We start from the raw sequence: 16863 nt of genomic DNA, 5'->3' as shown, positions 1-16863 counted from the left end.
TGGAGCGGTACATTCCACGGTGACTTCGACCCTCTTTGACTAGAATCTACAATGCTGGTGAGGTAGAGGCTAAATTAGCTCTACTACAGATAGCTTTGGGCAAAGAAAAACTCTTCCAGGGCTCTTGGTAGAAGTACACTTGAGGTAGGAAGTAATCTGATTGTACTTGGGCTTTGTCTCCATGGGACACGCCAGATCTCGTTTGCCAAGCTCTGACTGTCTCGGGGAATATGTGGGCAGCTGATCTGGGCTCAAGTCACACCAGTGCCTAGCTGGTGCCATGAGCTGCATTACAACACAGCCAGCACACGCAGCTGTCCACCACATGCAAGCTGATGCCCTTAGCCTGGCCGCTCCCTCTCCCTGGCGGAAGACTGTCCAGCCTCTCTTATAGAGCCTTCCAGCCACGCCCAGACATACCCTATAGCTGCCTGCAGAATCCAGGGCTTGAGGGCCAAAAGGCCCGTGTGGCGGGGTGTGCACCTGCCTTATCTGCACACTTTAGTATGACAGGGGAAATGCAGGACTAGGTGAGCTGAGGCTGACCCATGGTGGCAAGCAGGCACAGGATGGTTCCCTTCAGTGACTTACTGTCCTCTATAAAGACGAGAACGCACATGTGTTCTTGAAGTTTGTGTACCATCTGATGGAAACAAAGCAGTGTTGAGAAAATCAACTTTATAGATACCTTACTTCACTGGCTACTCTTTCATCCCTGCCACTATGGAAAGGCCGGAGGTTTGGAAAGCAAACAAGTCATCCATTTCCAATATCAAAACTTCTGAAAGCAAGCCAAATATATGAATCTGATGAATAATATAAAACTCAATATGAAATTCACACCTGACCAAAGAGCATGTTGACAGTTCCCTGGATCAGACCCACCAGTGGCCTCACAGATGGGTGATGGAACAGATGAGCCTGGCCCACCCCGAGGGCCATGGGGCAGAAGCAGCAGCCTACTTTGTTCAACTGAAGCCTCTATGCCAGTGGAAGACAGAGTTCTTCTAAGGACCTGTCTCCTACAACAGGTACTCTCCCCAGCTCCGGGGCACTAGGGAAAGGGAGGAAGCTCATGTAGGTGATACTGCAGGTCCAGCATCGTCCCCCATACATTCCTTTACCACCTAAGTTACTCATCCTATCACTATGATAAAATACCCTGGCAAAGGCACCTTAAGGAAGGTTTATTTTGGCTCTCAATTCAAGGATGTAATCCATCACTGTAGAGATGTTCTGGGGCAGCAACTTGAGGCAGTTGGTCACATTGTAACAGTCCATGGATACCTACATAGAACTGTGGACCTAAAGGAAGTCAGTTGCACCATAGGCAGTTTTTTTCATATTATGTATGCTCGATGTCTCTATGTGAATGCAAGTTCTCATACATATGGATACCTCTACCATCTTGAGCACTGGGATCATAGGTGCACCATGATACCCATGTTGCATTTACATGAGTTGTGGGGACCTGAGCTCAGCTCGTGATTGTGTGGCAAGTACTTAACCCACCATTCTCACCCTCATGAATGGTAATTTTCTCTCTTTAATTACATGAGTATGTGAACAGAAGTGCCCATGCCTGTGAGACCAGAGGCAGCAGATCCTCTGGAGTTAGAGTTACAGGCAACTGTGAGGACGCAGCATGGATGCTAAGAACCAGACTCATGTCCTCTGCAAGACCAACATTCAGTTCCACTGCTGAACCATTTCTCCTGCCCCTGTAATTCTAAAACTGGATTTTGAAGGCAAAGCTCAGCAGCATTTTTTTATAGCGGAGCATGTGCTCCCTCAGCATGACCCTCTCTCTCTGGACCAATGGTTCTTCCTTCCCTAGAGCTGACAGGAAGAGCAGGCAGTGCTCCTAGAGGAGGCAGGTGACAATGCCCCAGTCACTAAGCAGAAATACACTGAATTCAATTGCCTCTAGGAAACACTGCTAGCTACCCAGTTCTCCTAACCGGGGTCCAGAGCTCCTGTTCAAAGTCCACTTCTGGAAAAGAATATGTCACCATGGGCAGGTATAGGTTTGTGTATGGCTATCTCAGGAAAGGTCCTTAACTCCAGCAATAGGGAGGTACTTACTCCCAGGGGAGCCTCACCCATTTTACTTCCTGCCCTAGATATTTAAAGAGCAGTTGGATGAGTTGTTAGGAATAGCGCAGATTAAAGGGGGGCAGACCTTCCTTGAACAAGCTATCTGCTCCGTTTGCAGCAGCAGAGAAGACAGCTGTTTGGGGCCTCCTATCAGCTGCAATCAGAAACAGTAAGTCCAGCTGGGTCTACATTTACCAAGGTCAGTTTAGAGTATTGTGCAAACAGCTGCTAGGTGTTTCTGAGTGAACTGAGAGGTAGCCACATGGTCAGCTGTTTGCTTTCTGTGGGAAACAGAACATCTTGTCAGAGTTGATAAGACAGCCTTCTGGCTAGGCAGGCACCCTGGCCTTTGTCTCACACGTGACCAGGTGAAACCTCTACCCTTTCCTAGGGCTCTCATTTGCCTTCTACACATGAAAGAGTCCCAAACTACCAAGTCTTATGTGTATTCAAGCAATCCTTAAATATCCGCCTTCCAAAGCCAGAGTTGCATTTAGTTTGGGACACATTTAGCTAAAAACATCTTTTCTATTAATTTTCTACTGTTGTGACTGACCAAGATGACCAAAAGGAACCTGTGGACAAAAGAGTTTATTCCAGTTTACAATTCTGAGGTCATGCCACATCACGGGAGGAAATCAGGGCAAAAGATCAAGCAAGGCAGGAATCTGGATGCAGGAGTTGAAACAGAACCCATGGAGGAACATGCTTCTAGGCTGTTCCTTACAGCTTGCTCAGCCCACTTAGTTATAGCACCCAAGACCACCAGCTCAAGGTTGGCACAGCCCACAGGGAGCTGGGACCTACCTACCACATCAGTCACCAATCAAGAAAATGAACCACAGGCTTGCCCATAGTCAGTCTGGAAGAGGTATTATCTCAACTGAGGTTCACTTTTGCCAAATGACTCTTACGCCAAGTTCACATAAAACAAGCCAGCACACAGAGGATTTGTGAGTCTAGGGTGACCTCTACAAATAACATTCCTCCTTCTTTATTTAATTCTTCTTTTCTTCTTTCTTTCTTTTTTTTTTTTTTTTTTTTTTTTTTTTTTTTTTTGAGACAAGAAAGGTCTCTCTATGTAGCACTGGCTATTCTTGAACTCATTCTGTAGACCAGGCTGGCCTTGACCTCAGACATCACTGTGCTGGGATTAGAGGCGTATGCCACCACCGCCAGCAACAACTTTTCTTAGTAAGTACATGAGAAAGGGAAAGTGAAATGACCCATCCCTCCTCCCACTCTCCTCTTCTTACCTCACAATCACATAAAACAGAGAAAACCAAATGAAACTGATTCACAAATCAGATAATACTGTGTGTGAAAAAACAGAACAGTGTAAACAAACAAAAAAACAGAAATCGCCACATAGAAAAATCTGCAAGGACTCCAGGGTTAATTAGAGCATCAGGCCTTAAACTTAGCACGTCCACCTACTTCTCCACCTGACTGACCCCAGGCTACAGTCTTGGTCTTCGCAGGGGATGGGAGACCAAAGCAGAAACTGCACTGTTGGAAGTACATCAGATGTCTCAGGAGTGTGTGCGGGATGAACTGACGCCACCTGGGAGTAAAGCAGATGCAGATGAAGTGTCCTCTTCCTGGGGAGCGGTGATAAGGATGCTGGGACACCTGGCACAGACCTCTAATTGGTAACCTTGACAAGCAAGTCTGCTTTGAGAGAATAGCTGTAGGCATTGAAATGGACAGCAGGGCTCAGCAAAAAGAAGCCGTTTAGAATATCTTGTTAATTCCCTGCCTCTCCCTCACAGACTGACATATAAACTGTCATCTCTGGACAGAAGAAACAGCCACCCCACAGCTCCATGCAGGAGCCCCATTGTCTGGCACCTCTTTCTGCTGGAAGACCAGAGTTCTCCACAGACCTGGAGAAAAGCACCTGAGGCTGATGGAGACACACAACCACCAGCAGAGCCAGCTTCAACCCTAGGGTAGGGTGAGCTGCTCATTTCTGTAGAAGCAACAGAATGAAAATCTCCAGGCCCCATGAGGCCAACATGGATCTGCGCTTTTGTGGGAGGAAGAATCTTTGATTTAAAAATAAACAATCACGCCATGCAGTTCACAAAGCCAGTAGACTCCTGCCTCTGCCAGCTCTGCCTCTTAGCTCTGCGTGGGCTCACTGGTGAATGAAAGTACGCGTGGGCAAGTGGGGAGGCACGAACAAAGGGTCACAATGAACATTCTGTGTGAAAGGTGGGCTCCGGCTTTGGTAAATTCAGTTCTGTTACTTTAGCCAGAGGCCGGCAGGATCCTTAATCCACCTGCCCCTTTGATGTGGCGGGCTACCGGACACATTCACAAACAAGCCTCCTTGGAATTACAGAATGGTGTTTTCTGTTCAAGTCAGACCTCAGGAAAAACTCCTGAAAACCTTAAAAGCATGAGGTCTTGAAATTCCACACAGAGGCAGAGGACAGGGGACAGGGTGAGCAAGGACACCCAAAAATGAGAGAATGTGAAGAGAAAATCAATGAGCTGTCATGGGATTGTCCCCCCAATTCAGCAGTAACTAGTCTCTTAGATCACTGAAATCACTGAGGACTCTTTCCTGCCAGAGATTTAGCAAAAGGGAAGGTTCCAGTGCAGAAGCTAAAACTAGTGTGAAGCCAGGTAAGATGGAGGCTATATCTAGTCTCCTGGAGCACGGCTCAGAGTGTTGAGGATAATCCCAGGTATATCACTGGGGGCCCTGAGTCACACTAAGAGTTTTGGCACCATTTAAAAGGGGAAAAAAAACCAATCACTAAGGTGTCCCATACTGGGAGAACTAGCCCTTCTATCTTGGTAACATCTAGCCTTAGTTCTAACCCACAAGGCTATATTTAATGCAGTGGAAGACCAGAGACAAAAAACAAAAACACAAAAATGTGGTTCTCCTTCAACTATCTGTTCTGTAGGCCTCAACCCAAGATTAAGTTTTAATAAATAGATAAATAAAGAAATATATGTTAGGACTTGGGGTGTAGCTCAGTGGTAGAGTGTTTGTTTAGCATGCACAAAGTCATGGGTTCAATCCCCAGCACTGAAAAGGGGGGGGGGGGACTCAACAACAGATGCCTCAGCTTCGCCAGATTCCTCCTTTTGTGTCTTGAATTATGTACAATTATTTGAGTCAAGGCAATTGGCATGGCTGTTACAAGAGCACAGAGCACACAGCAGCAGCTAGTTTCACAAGGTGATTGGCCGTAAGCAGTCTCTGGCCTCCTAAGAATGGGCAGCCCCACTCAGGGAGAGTATGCAGCCAGTTCAAGAGGATGGAATGCAGGGGTCAGTGCATACTGCTAAAGCGAGATCCAAGTATCTGGAGAACAGAGGGGCTGTAACTGTCACCTGGAGGCTTCGAAACATTCCTGAGGAAGCCTGGGTCTGTACTGTTGACCCACAAAACAAACATTCCTGAGACTGCCTTATGAATCACGGTATCACAGTCTGTGACAGCATTCCACTCCAAGATGGACAGGGGAATAGTCACTGACCTGACCCTTTGGGCTGAGCCATCAGATAACACTTCTGCCATGTTCAGGGTGGAACAGTAAATGCAGGCCACACCTTTTGATGACCTGAATCAACTTCGCTTGTTGTCAAGACAACGTTGCTGTCTTAGGCAGGTGTCCAGAATAGCTCAATGACTTCTTTCCAAACACTTCCACCTTTGAGTTTCCTTTGCCACCCCTCTCTTCCCCAGCCACCTTCTCCTTTCTTTGTGCTTTTGGCAAAACGCTATGAGCTGGCAATTCCACAGGAAAGTAGTTCCTCCTCCCATGCTGTGCCATAAGGTAGGTCCGCCTCTGCCGCTGTCCTGATTCTCCCTGACCTGTGTCCAGCCTTGTGAATATAAATGGTAGCATCTGGCCATCTGGGCAATCAGCCCTCCCATGAAGTGAAAGGCCAATTTTTAACCAGTAAGAAAGGAATACAGGAGAGAAAAGTGATGGGTATCTTAGCCTTCTGGGCTCACCTGGGGTGAAGTACAAGCCGCACAGAACACACACACCTACTGAAAGCTGGACATATTTGGACACCCAATAAGGAATAAGGGGCCTGTGAACTGGTCCTGGGGCAAATAGACTGGAAAAAGACCCGTTCGGGGAGTCTTGGGTGGTGGGCAGGGGCCTCCTTTCCATCATAAATATTTCCTCCAGCTGCAAACTTAACTAGACCCTCAGTGTGAAAAGATTAGGAAGCCAGGATGGCAGGGGGAACAAGCCCTACACCAGCCCAAGGTCTGGGAGAGCAAAGCCCACCTCCTTCCTTCAGTCCCTTCCTTTGAGTTTTGCATGGTGGAAACACCCTTGAAGAGCAGAAGCAGGAGGAAGGGGTGTGGAGCCTGAGGGGAACTCAGCCCAGGCTGCAGCTCACCCCTGTCCACCTCCCATGCACAGGCGTGCACACTCTCTCCTGTAACACTGATTGTTGTAGCCCATTATGTGTGGTAATTCTGGTTCCAAACCCTCTTACAAACATTGGTTTTATGGTAAATCTCCTTAACAGACAAGATTAGCAGGAGGGAGGTGCCATGTCAGAAAGGCCACCAATTCCGCCCTCCCTCCCTGTCGCCTTTCCTTTTCCTTCCGCGTGTCAGAAAAGGAAAATGTCGGTCCAGCCTCCACCCGCAGACCGAGGATTTGCCTCGTGAGCGGGGAATGGCAGGTGCAGAGCAGGGTAGCAGGAGAGGCCAGGATCCATGGCCCAGCCACTCTCTTAGCCGCGTCCTGGTCCTTCAGGTAGCACGCGGAGCACACGGACACGTAAGGAACACGAGAGCACGCAGGGCTCATAGACATTTGGGGCACGCGCAAAGCGCGGACACTCGGGGATGCACAAACATGCGGGGCGTGAGCAACCGTGCGGTTGAGCTGTTCCGGGTCCCTAGTACCTGACTCGGGAGTCGGTGTCCAAAGGGGGTGGGGTCGGCCACTAGGGAGGGAAACTGAGGCGGGTGGAAGCGAAACCCGCCCCAAGTAGCCTGCGAGGACCGGAAGACGCGCGGCGGGCCCGCGGGGGCCTGCGGCTGCGCACGGGCACACAGGACCCAGCTCCTGCTCCCATCCCGGCACCCCTCACTCACCCAGGCGCCCCGGGAGCTGCCGGCCGCGGGCAGACGCGGGGGCGGGCAGAGCGCGAGGCAGTGGCGGCGGAAGCAGCAACAGCAGCAAAAGCGGGAGCAGCGGCCCCATCCCCGCAGCCGGTTGGAGCTCAGTCCATGGCCGCGCGGGAGCGAGGACCGACAGGGTAGTTAGCGAGGCGGCGCCAGCTCCTTTTGCTGCGCTCTCAGCGCTCCTGCGGCGGCGCCGGCCGAGCTTCAGCACCGGACAGCGCCACCAGCCCCACCCCCACCGCCGGCCCCGCCCATGACCACGCCCTCTGTCAGCCAAGCACGCTCAGACACGCCCACCTCGCGGGGATGGGCTGAAGGGCGCGCTCCCGAGAAGCTGCTGTCCCTCCAGCCTGGGGCCTTCGAGGGACACCCTGCGGTACCGAGACGAGGACATGGAGAGGACAGTTGGAAGTGTGGCTGTGCTTCTGAAACACCAAATTCCTCCCTATTCCATTGTGTTTTAAATTCAACGGACAGTTAGTAAGCGGCGGCAGCTGTGGGGTCTGCAGCTGGAGATCCACTAGGAGCTGCATCTGAAGGTAGGCAGAGTTTGGTCTTGGCAACAGGAAACTAAGTTCATACAGAAAAGAAGCCTAAAGTGGAGGCTGATGGGATGGAAGGTCTAGGTGGAGGTCCTCAAACAGCACAAGTGGAGTCAGGATGACCGTGGTGTGTACCCTGTACTGTGGTCAGGTCAAAATTTCAGACATGTTTGTCTGGGGTCATTCCATGCTAGCAGTCCAGCCCATCGCTGGAATGGCCAGTGGAATCTTGCCCATCGCTGCCAGTGCTGAGGGACCCAGTGCAGATTCTCGGACCACTTTCCCAAAGACCCAAAACAAAGATGGGATTCCATGGGGCCCCCTGCCCATCAGAAGACTATGGGAGGCTGTGAATATGAGTGGATTTGAGTGTGACAGTCTCAAAGTGTGCATGCTTGCATGTAGGGCACAGGCCACTACCTCCCTCACTTCTTCCATAAGGAGAGTCTCCTCCCAGTTCGTGTCCTTGTGGCACTGCTAGGAGCCCTGGCCACCCACATCTGTTTGCTCCCCTGCCTGGCCCGCCTTCCCACTTCCATCCCTCTCTCAAGTGTCCCTTGCCACAATGGCCCTTGGACAAAAATAGCTTCTATTTTGTCTCACTGGGGTTTGGGGTGGCAGCGAGGGAGTTATATTTCAGTCTAACCTATCTACAACTAACAAAACTAGGTGTTGGGCCTGACAGTTCTGAGATCACCTACTTCTGACAGCTGTTGGGCCCCATCCTGACTCACCTTGTCTCTCGGTCTCAATAATCAGCTACGTTTTGTCTCAGCCTCTCCTTCACACCTTGTGCCTCAATTGGGGAAGTGAGAAGTCACCTTTATTCCAAAAGACCTTGGGGATTCCTTGGGAGAGAAAGCACCCACGCCAGAAGACACTGTCCTCTATAAAGCCAGACCAGCTGTGGCCTGTGGTCCTGCAAAAGTCTGTTTGATTAGGAAGAATGGTGAGTCTAATGAACACTTGGCCCTACTTGCCATTTTCAGTAGCCTAGACTGCTCATTAGCAGTTAGAACTTTCACTCTACCCCCTAGATGGTACAAGTCCCTTGAGATCAATGAGACTGAGTCTCTTTCAGATTTTAAGAACTGCTGCCGGTGTCATGCCTCAACCTAACTAGAGTATCCACGAGCCAAAACAAATGAATTCAGACACAAGAAGATGAAGGACGATAGAGTACTACCTGACAGCCTAGGTGGGCAGATATGTCCTCTGAGATCCTAATAGGCATCTCATGAACATCAGGAAAAGAAAGGCTACATAGGCCCTTCATGACAGAACAGCAGTATTCAGACACTGAGGCCCAGAACGTTCCGTTGCCCAGCTTGTCCTAATGCAGTTTGAAGTTACTCGGCACAGAGGAACAGCTGAGCAGTATAGCACTCAAGTAAGAGTCACTACACCTGCATGTAGAAGGGTCAGTTCCCCCAAAAGTCAGATCTGATCACACCTGCAGGGCCTCAGGGACTTGTGAAGCCTACAGCATCTGTCACAACCACAGGCAGCTAAGTAGGGCACCAGGAAGACCCAGAGGCACTCACCAGAGCAGCCTGTGCCTACATCCTGGAGCACTATTTGTTTTGGGCTGTGGTATCGCTCTCCTCATCTAGCCTTGTTTGTTGTTCAACAGGTTGAGGTTATTTGACTTGCTGCCTAACAGTTTCCTGAGCAAGGTCCTATCTCACTCACTGCCAGGGCCCTGAACTTCAGAGCTCTGTGTCAACATAAAGGTAGAAGAAAGCATCCAGGAGGGAAAGTGAAAACACCATTAGCACAGGAGGGGCTGCATAGATTATCAACAACAACAGAAGCACAGTGCTGCTGAAATGCTCATAGATAAAGCACCATGCGAGTGTGGGACCCATGTGAAGGTAGGCACAGTGGCACCAGTCTGTAACGCTGCTTCTACAGAAAGATGAGAGGCAGAAATGGGATAATCCCCAGATGTGAGGCAAGCAAGCATAGAGAATAAGTTACTACTAGCCTGGAACTACACTTGGTTTAGGTTGTGCACACATTCAGGCTTCTAACAGTGCAGACGCTTGGTCGCTCTAACGATGTTACTGCATGTGTCAGCACTCTGGGTTACATCAGCGTTGACCAGGGTTATGATGATGTTTAACAAGGACTAGGAATCATTCAAAATGGGGTTGCTACGCTTCTAACGACACAACTGAAGAGATGGCTCAGTGGTTGAAAGTGCATACTATTCTCGTAGATCTGAATCCAGTTCCCATGGAGGCTCACAATTGCCTATAATTCCAGCTCTGTGTGGATCTGGTGCTCCTGTCCTCTATGAGCAACACGCATATATGCACACACACATGCACACATGCACACGTTGTGTTGTGATATAAAGAAGCTAGAGAAGGCTATCGTGGTCAGTCTACAGAAGAAAGCTGATAAACAAATTCTGTTCAGGAATGATGGTTTGGTTTCTTTGTTGTTGTTTTTTATTTGTTTGTTTTTTATAAAGAAAGAGACTCAAAATCATAATTGGGCCTCAAGATGGGAGGGAGAGCACTAGACAGAAACAAACATAATGGGACATTACAGGAAAGGAGAGACTACCCTTTAAGTCCTGGAGAGAACCTTCATTAAGAGTAGGAAAGAGAGAGGCCTCTAGAGGAGCCCTCAGAAGCCTTCTATTCCTAACCAAATTCAAGATCAATTTCCCTTGGGGTCATGGGGGGGGGGCAGACTCTCAGTCCAAACTCCACAACAGAACAAAGGAAGGACCTAACTTTTATAACCTTTTAGGGGTGGCAGGAGGCTCCACATCACATGATTTATATCACCATATCATATATAACAAAGAGCAGAGAGAAACCAGGTACCAAAAACAGCTCTGTCAACTCACAGAACAGCATCCTTAACTCCCTGTTCCAGGAGGTAGGTCCTGATTCAGGCTATGGGATCAAGCCTAAAAGTGCAAGGCCTATGTTTTAACTACAGAGGGGTGATGAGATGTGTGAAGGCCCTGGATGCAGAAGGGCTCCACCCACAGCATGTAACTTACACCTGTCATACAGCACCAGGTGCCATGGTATCCTTCTCCAGATAGAAGACCGGGGGTTGGTGTCTTCAAGCTCCAATGACTGTTGAAACAGCTCTACAAAGGACAAACACAAGAGAGGTAGTTTGGATGTAATTGGCCCCTATAACTCATAGGGAGTGGCACTATTAGGAGTTGTGGCTTTGTTGGCGTAAGCACAACCTTGTTGGAGAACATGTGTCACTATGGGGGTGGACTTTGGGGTGTCCAATGTTCAAGATACTGTCCAGTGTCACAAACCATTTTCTGTTGCCTTCTGATAAAGATGTAACCAGTACCATATCTACCTGCATACTGCCATGCTCCCTGCTATGATAGTAATGGACTGAACCTCTGAACCATAAGCCACCACCTCAATTCAATATTTTCCTTTATAAGAGTTGGCATGGCCTGAACTGACCTTCCCCTGCAATTATATTGATGACTACTTTAATTATCATCTTAGAAACTTCATCCAGCAACTGATGGAAGCAGATGCAGAGATTCGCTGCTAGCACTGGACTGAGCTCCCAGAGTTCAGTCTAAGAGAGGGAGAAGCAATAATAATAGCAAAGGGGTCAAGACCATGATGGGGATACCCACAGAAACAGCTGACCTGAGCTCGTGGGAGCTCGCTGACTCCTGGGTTAGTGGGGGAACTTGCATAGGCCCAAACTAGACCCTCTTAATGTGAGTGACAGTTGTATGGCTGGGGCAGTCTGTGGGGCCCTGGCAGTGGGACCAGGATTTACTTGAATTGGCTTTTTGGAGCACATTCTCTTTGGAGGGATACCTTACTCAGCCTAGATATAGGGGGGAGGGCCTTGGTCTTGCCTCAAAGTGACGTGTCAGACTTGTTGACTCCCCATGGGAAGCCTTACCCTCTCTGAGGAGTGGATGGGGGTAGGGTGGGTGGAAGGTAGGGGAATCAGGAGGTGGGGATGGAAAGGGAACTGGAATTGACATGTAAAATGAGAAAAGATTGTTTTTAAAATATAAATTTAAAAAAAGAAAAAGAGTTGGCATGGTCATGGTGTCTCTTCACAGCAATAGAATCCTTAACTAAGACAGTAAGCTTTTAGAGTAAGTGGTCAGTTAGCTTCTGGACACTTCCTGTTTGTGAAGAAAAATGCCTGGAGGAAACATGATGCAACAGACTGAATACTGATCCTTTAGACAAATTTTTCAGTTCTTACTAAATGACACAGTACTTCTGTTCAACAATGACGCAATTTGAGTTACTAACTGAAATAGCTCCAACTGTCTGATCCTCACTCTTCATTGCTTTCTTCACCATTTAAACAGCCCACACTGCTAGCTGAGTGGCAAAGATGGCTGTCCTCTGGAGGGTACAGTCGGAATTCAGGCTGTGCAAGTCATTCTGACCCCTGCTGAAGCTTAGCGAAGCTATGTTGCCTGTAGATGCCACCCACTCTGTGAGGTGATTTCCACAGAGTTTTCCTGCCCCAAGAGAGTAACAAATGTCACTGACTCCAGAGGAGTAGAAGGAAGGCACACACACTCCCAGTATCGCTCCAGGCCCTGAACCTCTGATGAATTGGGCTTAGTATGTTACATACTGTGCTAACAGTATTTTGCTAATTGGGAGACAGTAAGAAACAAAATTCCTAGCAGTCTGGATTGTTTCCCTTGGTGGTGTGGTGTTGGTGGAGAATATCATAGTGGTGACGGTTAGACTGGTTTGGTAAAGATTCTAATGTTTGATATGCTGGTATGATTGTGATGGGAGAGATGGAGGTGGGTGCTGATGGAGGTGTGCTCATAATGGTGATGATGACAGGGGTTGGTGACAACAGTGGTAAGGTGGTAGATACTATTGGCATGGTTAGGGTATAACGTAGTGGTGGGTAGTGAAGAAGGTGACAGTTGCAATGCTGAAGGCAACAGTGATAGTGGTGATAATAATGGCAGCAGGGAAAAAGAAGTGGTGGTGGCAAGGGGACTGCTATGACAGTGGCTAGACAGTGAAGATAACAGAGTGGTGATGGTAGAAGTGATGGGGTAGCAATGACAATTTAGAGACAAAAGTGTTCGTGATGGCATTATCTACAGACCTTCCCCATTGTGTGGCCAAGTAAACTGTGATTTTCCTTTAGGACTTCTCCCCTGAACCTCTGTCCATCATGTGGTCATGAGCAAGGCTTGCACCCTGAAGCAATTCAAACAGACATCTCCATGGAATGCGAATGTGAGCAGACAGAGCTAGGCAGGGTGTGGCTGGGGTGTTCGTGTAGGTATAACACCAAGACCTAGTCCTTGGTGTCCAAGGTTCAGGTTGTGTCCCTGGTTGCATCTTTTCCTGGCCTCTAGGAACCAGTTGCCTTCTAATAAGGCCTGCAGTTGCTGGTCTTCTTTCAAAGTCAATTATTGAGAAGGAATCTGGCAGCCCCTGTATCATTACTAGTAAATAACAGTCTATCTGTGATTCATAGTATGAAACATCTAGAACCAATTTTGTACACCCAAGCTCAACTGAGTCTTAACCATATTTCCAGGTCCCTTAGCCAAGAAATGGTAGAATCTGTCCAGATTCCTGCCTGCTGAGGCAGGAGGATCACTTGAGCCCACCAGTTCAAGACCAGCCTGGGAAACAAAAAGACCCTATCTATTAACACCCAAACCCTCTGAGAGCCAGTTCCTCAGACAGTACTCAACATTCATCAGAGCACTGAGCAGCCAACCCAGACAGGATACCAACTGACTGGCACTCCAGGGGTGGATGTTGAAACACCTGATGTCACAAGAAGTTCATATGCTCAACGTCTTCCGAAAGGGAAGGCTTAAGGGACAGAGAACCTGAAAAAAACCGCCCACCAATCTGACTCGCCACACTCTCCCATCACATGGCATAAAGGTTTCTATAAAGTCCTCACTGAGGGCCTGATGAATCAATGAAGAACCAATACCTGGGAATGACCACATCCTGAACACTGGGTGTTCTGCATGCTGAGTCAGGGATCTGGCCTGCCTGGGATTATGATATCCTCCAGGCTCTGGCTATGTTTTGTACGTTGAGAACTATCAGCCTACAGCCTGAATGTGCCCAGGTGTGCCAGCCCCCACCTTCTTGGGCTGCGTTCAGTTCACTGATGTTTCTCTAGGGAAGCTTTGTTTTCATTTGCAATTTGGGAAAACCTCATTTACAACTCATCTTTCAGTCTGAGAATTATAAAGGACCCTGAAAGCCTTAATTAATTAAACCACTGAGTTCTTTGGAGAGATTTGCATCTTTGACAGTGGAGCAGAGCCTGGTCTCCAGGGAAGCAAGCCTAAGTCCTAAACCATGTTACAAAGGATGTATATCATCAGAGACGTTTGAACTGTAGATCTCCACTGTGGGACATCAGAGAATCAAGTGACTCGAAGGATGAAATAGAAATCCCAGTTTGAGTATCATCTATGCTGCCCTGCTTTACAGCATTAACCTCCCCGTGTGCTATCCCAGCACCCAGGAACACACACTCACATGGCGAATCTGTGCGTTATTAATGGGGATCTTGTGGATACATTTCAACACCTCCCATGTGATCTTTGCCAGTATGAGATTGATAGTAGCAGTTCCAGTTTAAGAAATAAGAAGTCTCTGGAAATCTACAGCCTTTACCACTAACAAAATATTAAACAAGGGTATGGATTTAGTTTTCCCTACTGAAGAACATCTCAATGGCCATTGCACAGAATCCAGTCACGGTAACATTGTCAGGAGACTGGGGGAGGGTCACATAAAGAGCCAGAGAAGCAAATTGTGGCTTGCCCAAGCATGGTGGTACACATTTGCAACCTCAACACTCACTGGCGGGGGCAGGGGGATCAAAAGTGAGACTCTGTCTCAAAACAAAAATACAAAAACACTTGAAGAAGCTCATACAAGTCAAAGAAGGAAAAACTTGAGTATCAAAAATAATAATAGCCACACTATAATAAAATACATCAGAAATACAAAGACATGCTGGGCAGTGATGGTGCACACCTTTAATTCCAGCACTTGGGAGGCAGAGGAAGCCTCATCCATGGAGTGAGTTTGAGGCTACCCAGGGATACACAGAGAAACCCTGTCTTTAAAAAGACAGAAAAAAAATACAAAGACATATTTATTCATAATGATACTAAAAGACAGCCCTGATAACTAAAGGACGCTAGCACCCAGTCATCCTTTTAAAAGCTGATTAGTGGAGGCATCAAAGTATTTATCTTGACCTTGCTCCACCAGATATTTGGGTCATTGCATGAATTTTTGAAGGAATTTTTTTTCTTTACAATAAAAGTCCACATGAACAATACAAAAGAATGAAGGATCTAGAAAATTGACATTTCTTATCTCATAGTATAAAAATAATGTAGATGTGCTTGCTTTGGCAGCACATATACTAAAACTGGAACAAAATAGAGAAGATTAACATGGGTCCTGAGCAAGGATGACATACAATCTCTGCAAGGTTCTGTATTTTAAACCAGCACATTGCTCAACCCTTATTAACAAAGCTTCTGTTTGCAGAGACGGCAATTAACACAAAGACCCACAATGGTCAATATGCAGACTATGAGACTTTAGAGTGCCTAGCCCTAAACGGGGTGCTCATGTCATGCCCATTCCCCCACGGATGAGGAGTCCATGCAGAAGAGGGGCCAGAAAGGTTGCAAGAGTCAGAGGTAGTGTATGCTTCAGGAAAGCACTGTTTTCTAGAAACAGCAGGGCAGACAAGCACTTAGGAACTCACAGCAACTAGACAACATGCACAAGACCTGCATAGATTCATCAAGACGAACAAATCCCAGCCCAGAGGAGGAGTGTGGGCACAAAGTCCACCTCCCCCAGCTGAGGAGCTATCAGATATTGACTGCTGCTCAAAGAAGAGAAATTAGTTTTCTATACCTGGTCTATCAACCACACTCCAGAGGCCTCACAAGCAGGAATGGTCAGTCTATACAAATTGGACTTTTTAAAAGGAGAGGAAAGAGAGAACAAACATAAAGTTGGATGAGTAGGGAGGTGGGAAAGGATATGGGAGGGGTTGGAAGGTCAGGGTCTGATCAGAAAACACTGTATAAAACTCTCAAAGAATTAATAAAAACATTATTAAAAAACAATGTACATAATAATTATTAAGACTGTTGATCACTCACAGAAAAAGTTAAAGCACCTGTAATATCCACAACACAATAGGGAATGTTCCTCAGGAAAATGAAGTACAAGTCTTAACTAGCCTCTGTCCTTCTACAGGAGATGAGATAGACAAACATGAATTAAAATGCATGGCGAATGTACAAAATGCCTCAAGTCACCCAATCTCTTCAATTCAGATTCATGTGGGAGAGAGAAAAGAACTTGCTATATATTGAAAGTGTTAAAGAACATATGAATTAATTAGTTTGAAACCAGATTTAAGCAAACCACTGTGAACATGCATTTTCAGACAGAAAAACTTGAACAGAACTAGATGACAATGAGGTACATCATCTAACAAGTTTAGTAATATCATCACATAGTTGAGTCTGCCACAGAAAGAATTCACGTTTTAGAATTTTAACTATTAATTGTAAGGGTTTGTTGCTGTTGGTGTTGCATGTATGACATGTATGTGGTGCATGTGTACCGTGCTGCATGCGTGGAGGTCAGAGGACAGCTTCGGGAGGTGTTTCACTACTTCCATCTTTATGTGCATCCCAGGGATCAAATGTAGTTTGTCGCTGCTTTGTGGCAAGAGCTTTAACTGCTGAGACATCTTGTTGCCTGGAGAAAGTTTTCTGAGATAAGCCTAGGCTGATTAGTGGACCTCCTACCCCAGTCTGCAGAGTACTGAGATTACAAGTTTGCAACCCTGTGCTTGGGAAAAATTGTAAGTATAGTAATTGTTTTATTTTATTTAAACCAGTTTAATGATTAGAAACACGTTTGGAGGATTTGTTGGGCAAATTGGGCAAAGCCTGCAGTTTGCTGTAAAATATTATGGTGACAAAAACAAGGAGGAAAAGGAAGCTTAATGAAGCTGTTGGAAATGATCTCTGCGCTTCTCCACCTTTGAAAATGAAGGCTGTTTCATATA

The 16863-nt window shown here is 47.3% G+C and overlaps 1 protein-coding gene and 1 non-coding gene across 2 annotated transcripts in view; one reads left to right on the top strand and one right to left on the bottom strand.

Annotated features, from left to right (window-relative positions):
• Ptprn2 (protein tyrosine phosphatase receptor type N2) overlaps positions 1-7477 on the bottom strand; it is a 744114-nt gene extending 736637 nt beyond the window's left edge. Inside the window, exon 1 of the mRNA XM_041638770.1 lies at positions 7190-7477. Coding sequence (XP_041494704.1) covers positions 7190-7298 — 109 coding nt within the window. The 5' untranslated portion in view covers positions 7299-7477. The remainder of the gene's footprint in view (positions 1-7189) is intronic.
• A 7685-nt stretch (positions 7478-15162) lies between these two features.
• Positions 15163-15270, top strand: LOC121438725. The gene has a single exon (XR_005973113.1). It is a non-coding gene; the product is annotated as a U6 spliceosomal RNA (small nuclear RNA).
• Positions 15271-16863: the final 1593 nt, after the last annotated feature.

Source organism: Microtus oregoni, unplaced genomic scaffold, assembly GCF_018167655.1.
Source record: "Microtus oregoni isolate MIOR12 unplaced genomic scaffold, Mior012 000056F_ref0000123, whole genome shotgun sequence".
Classification (NCBI taxonomy): domain Eukaryota; kingdom Metazoa; phylum Chordata; class Mammalia; order Rodentia; family Cricetidae; genus Microtus; species Microtus oregoni.
This window is presented reverse-complemented; position numbering and strand designations above follow the sequence as displayed.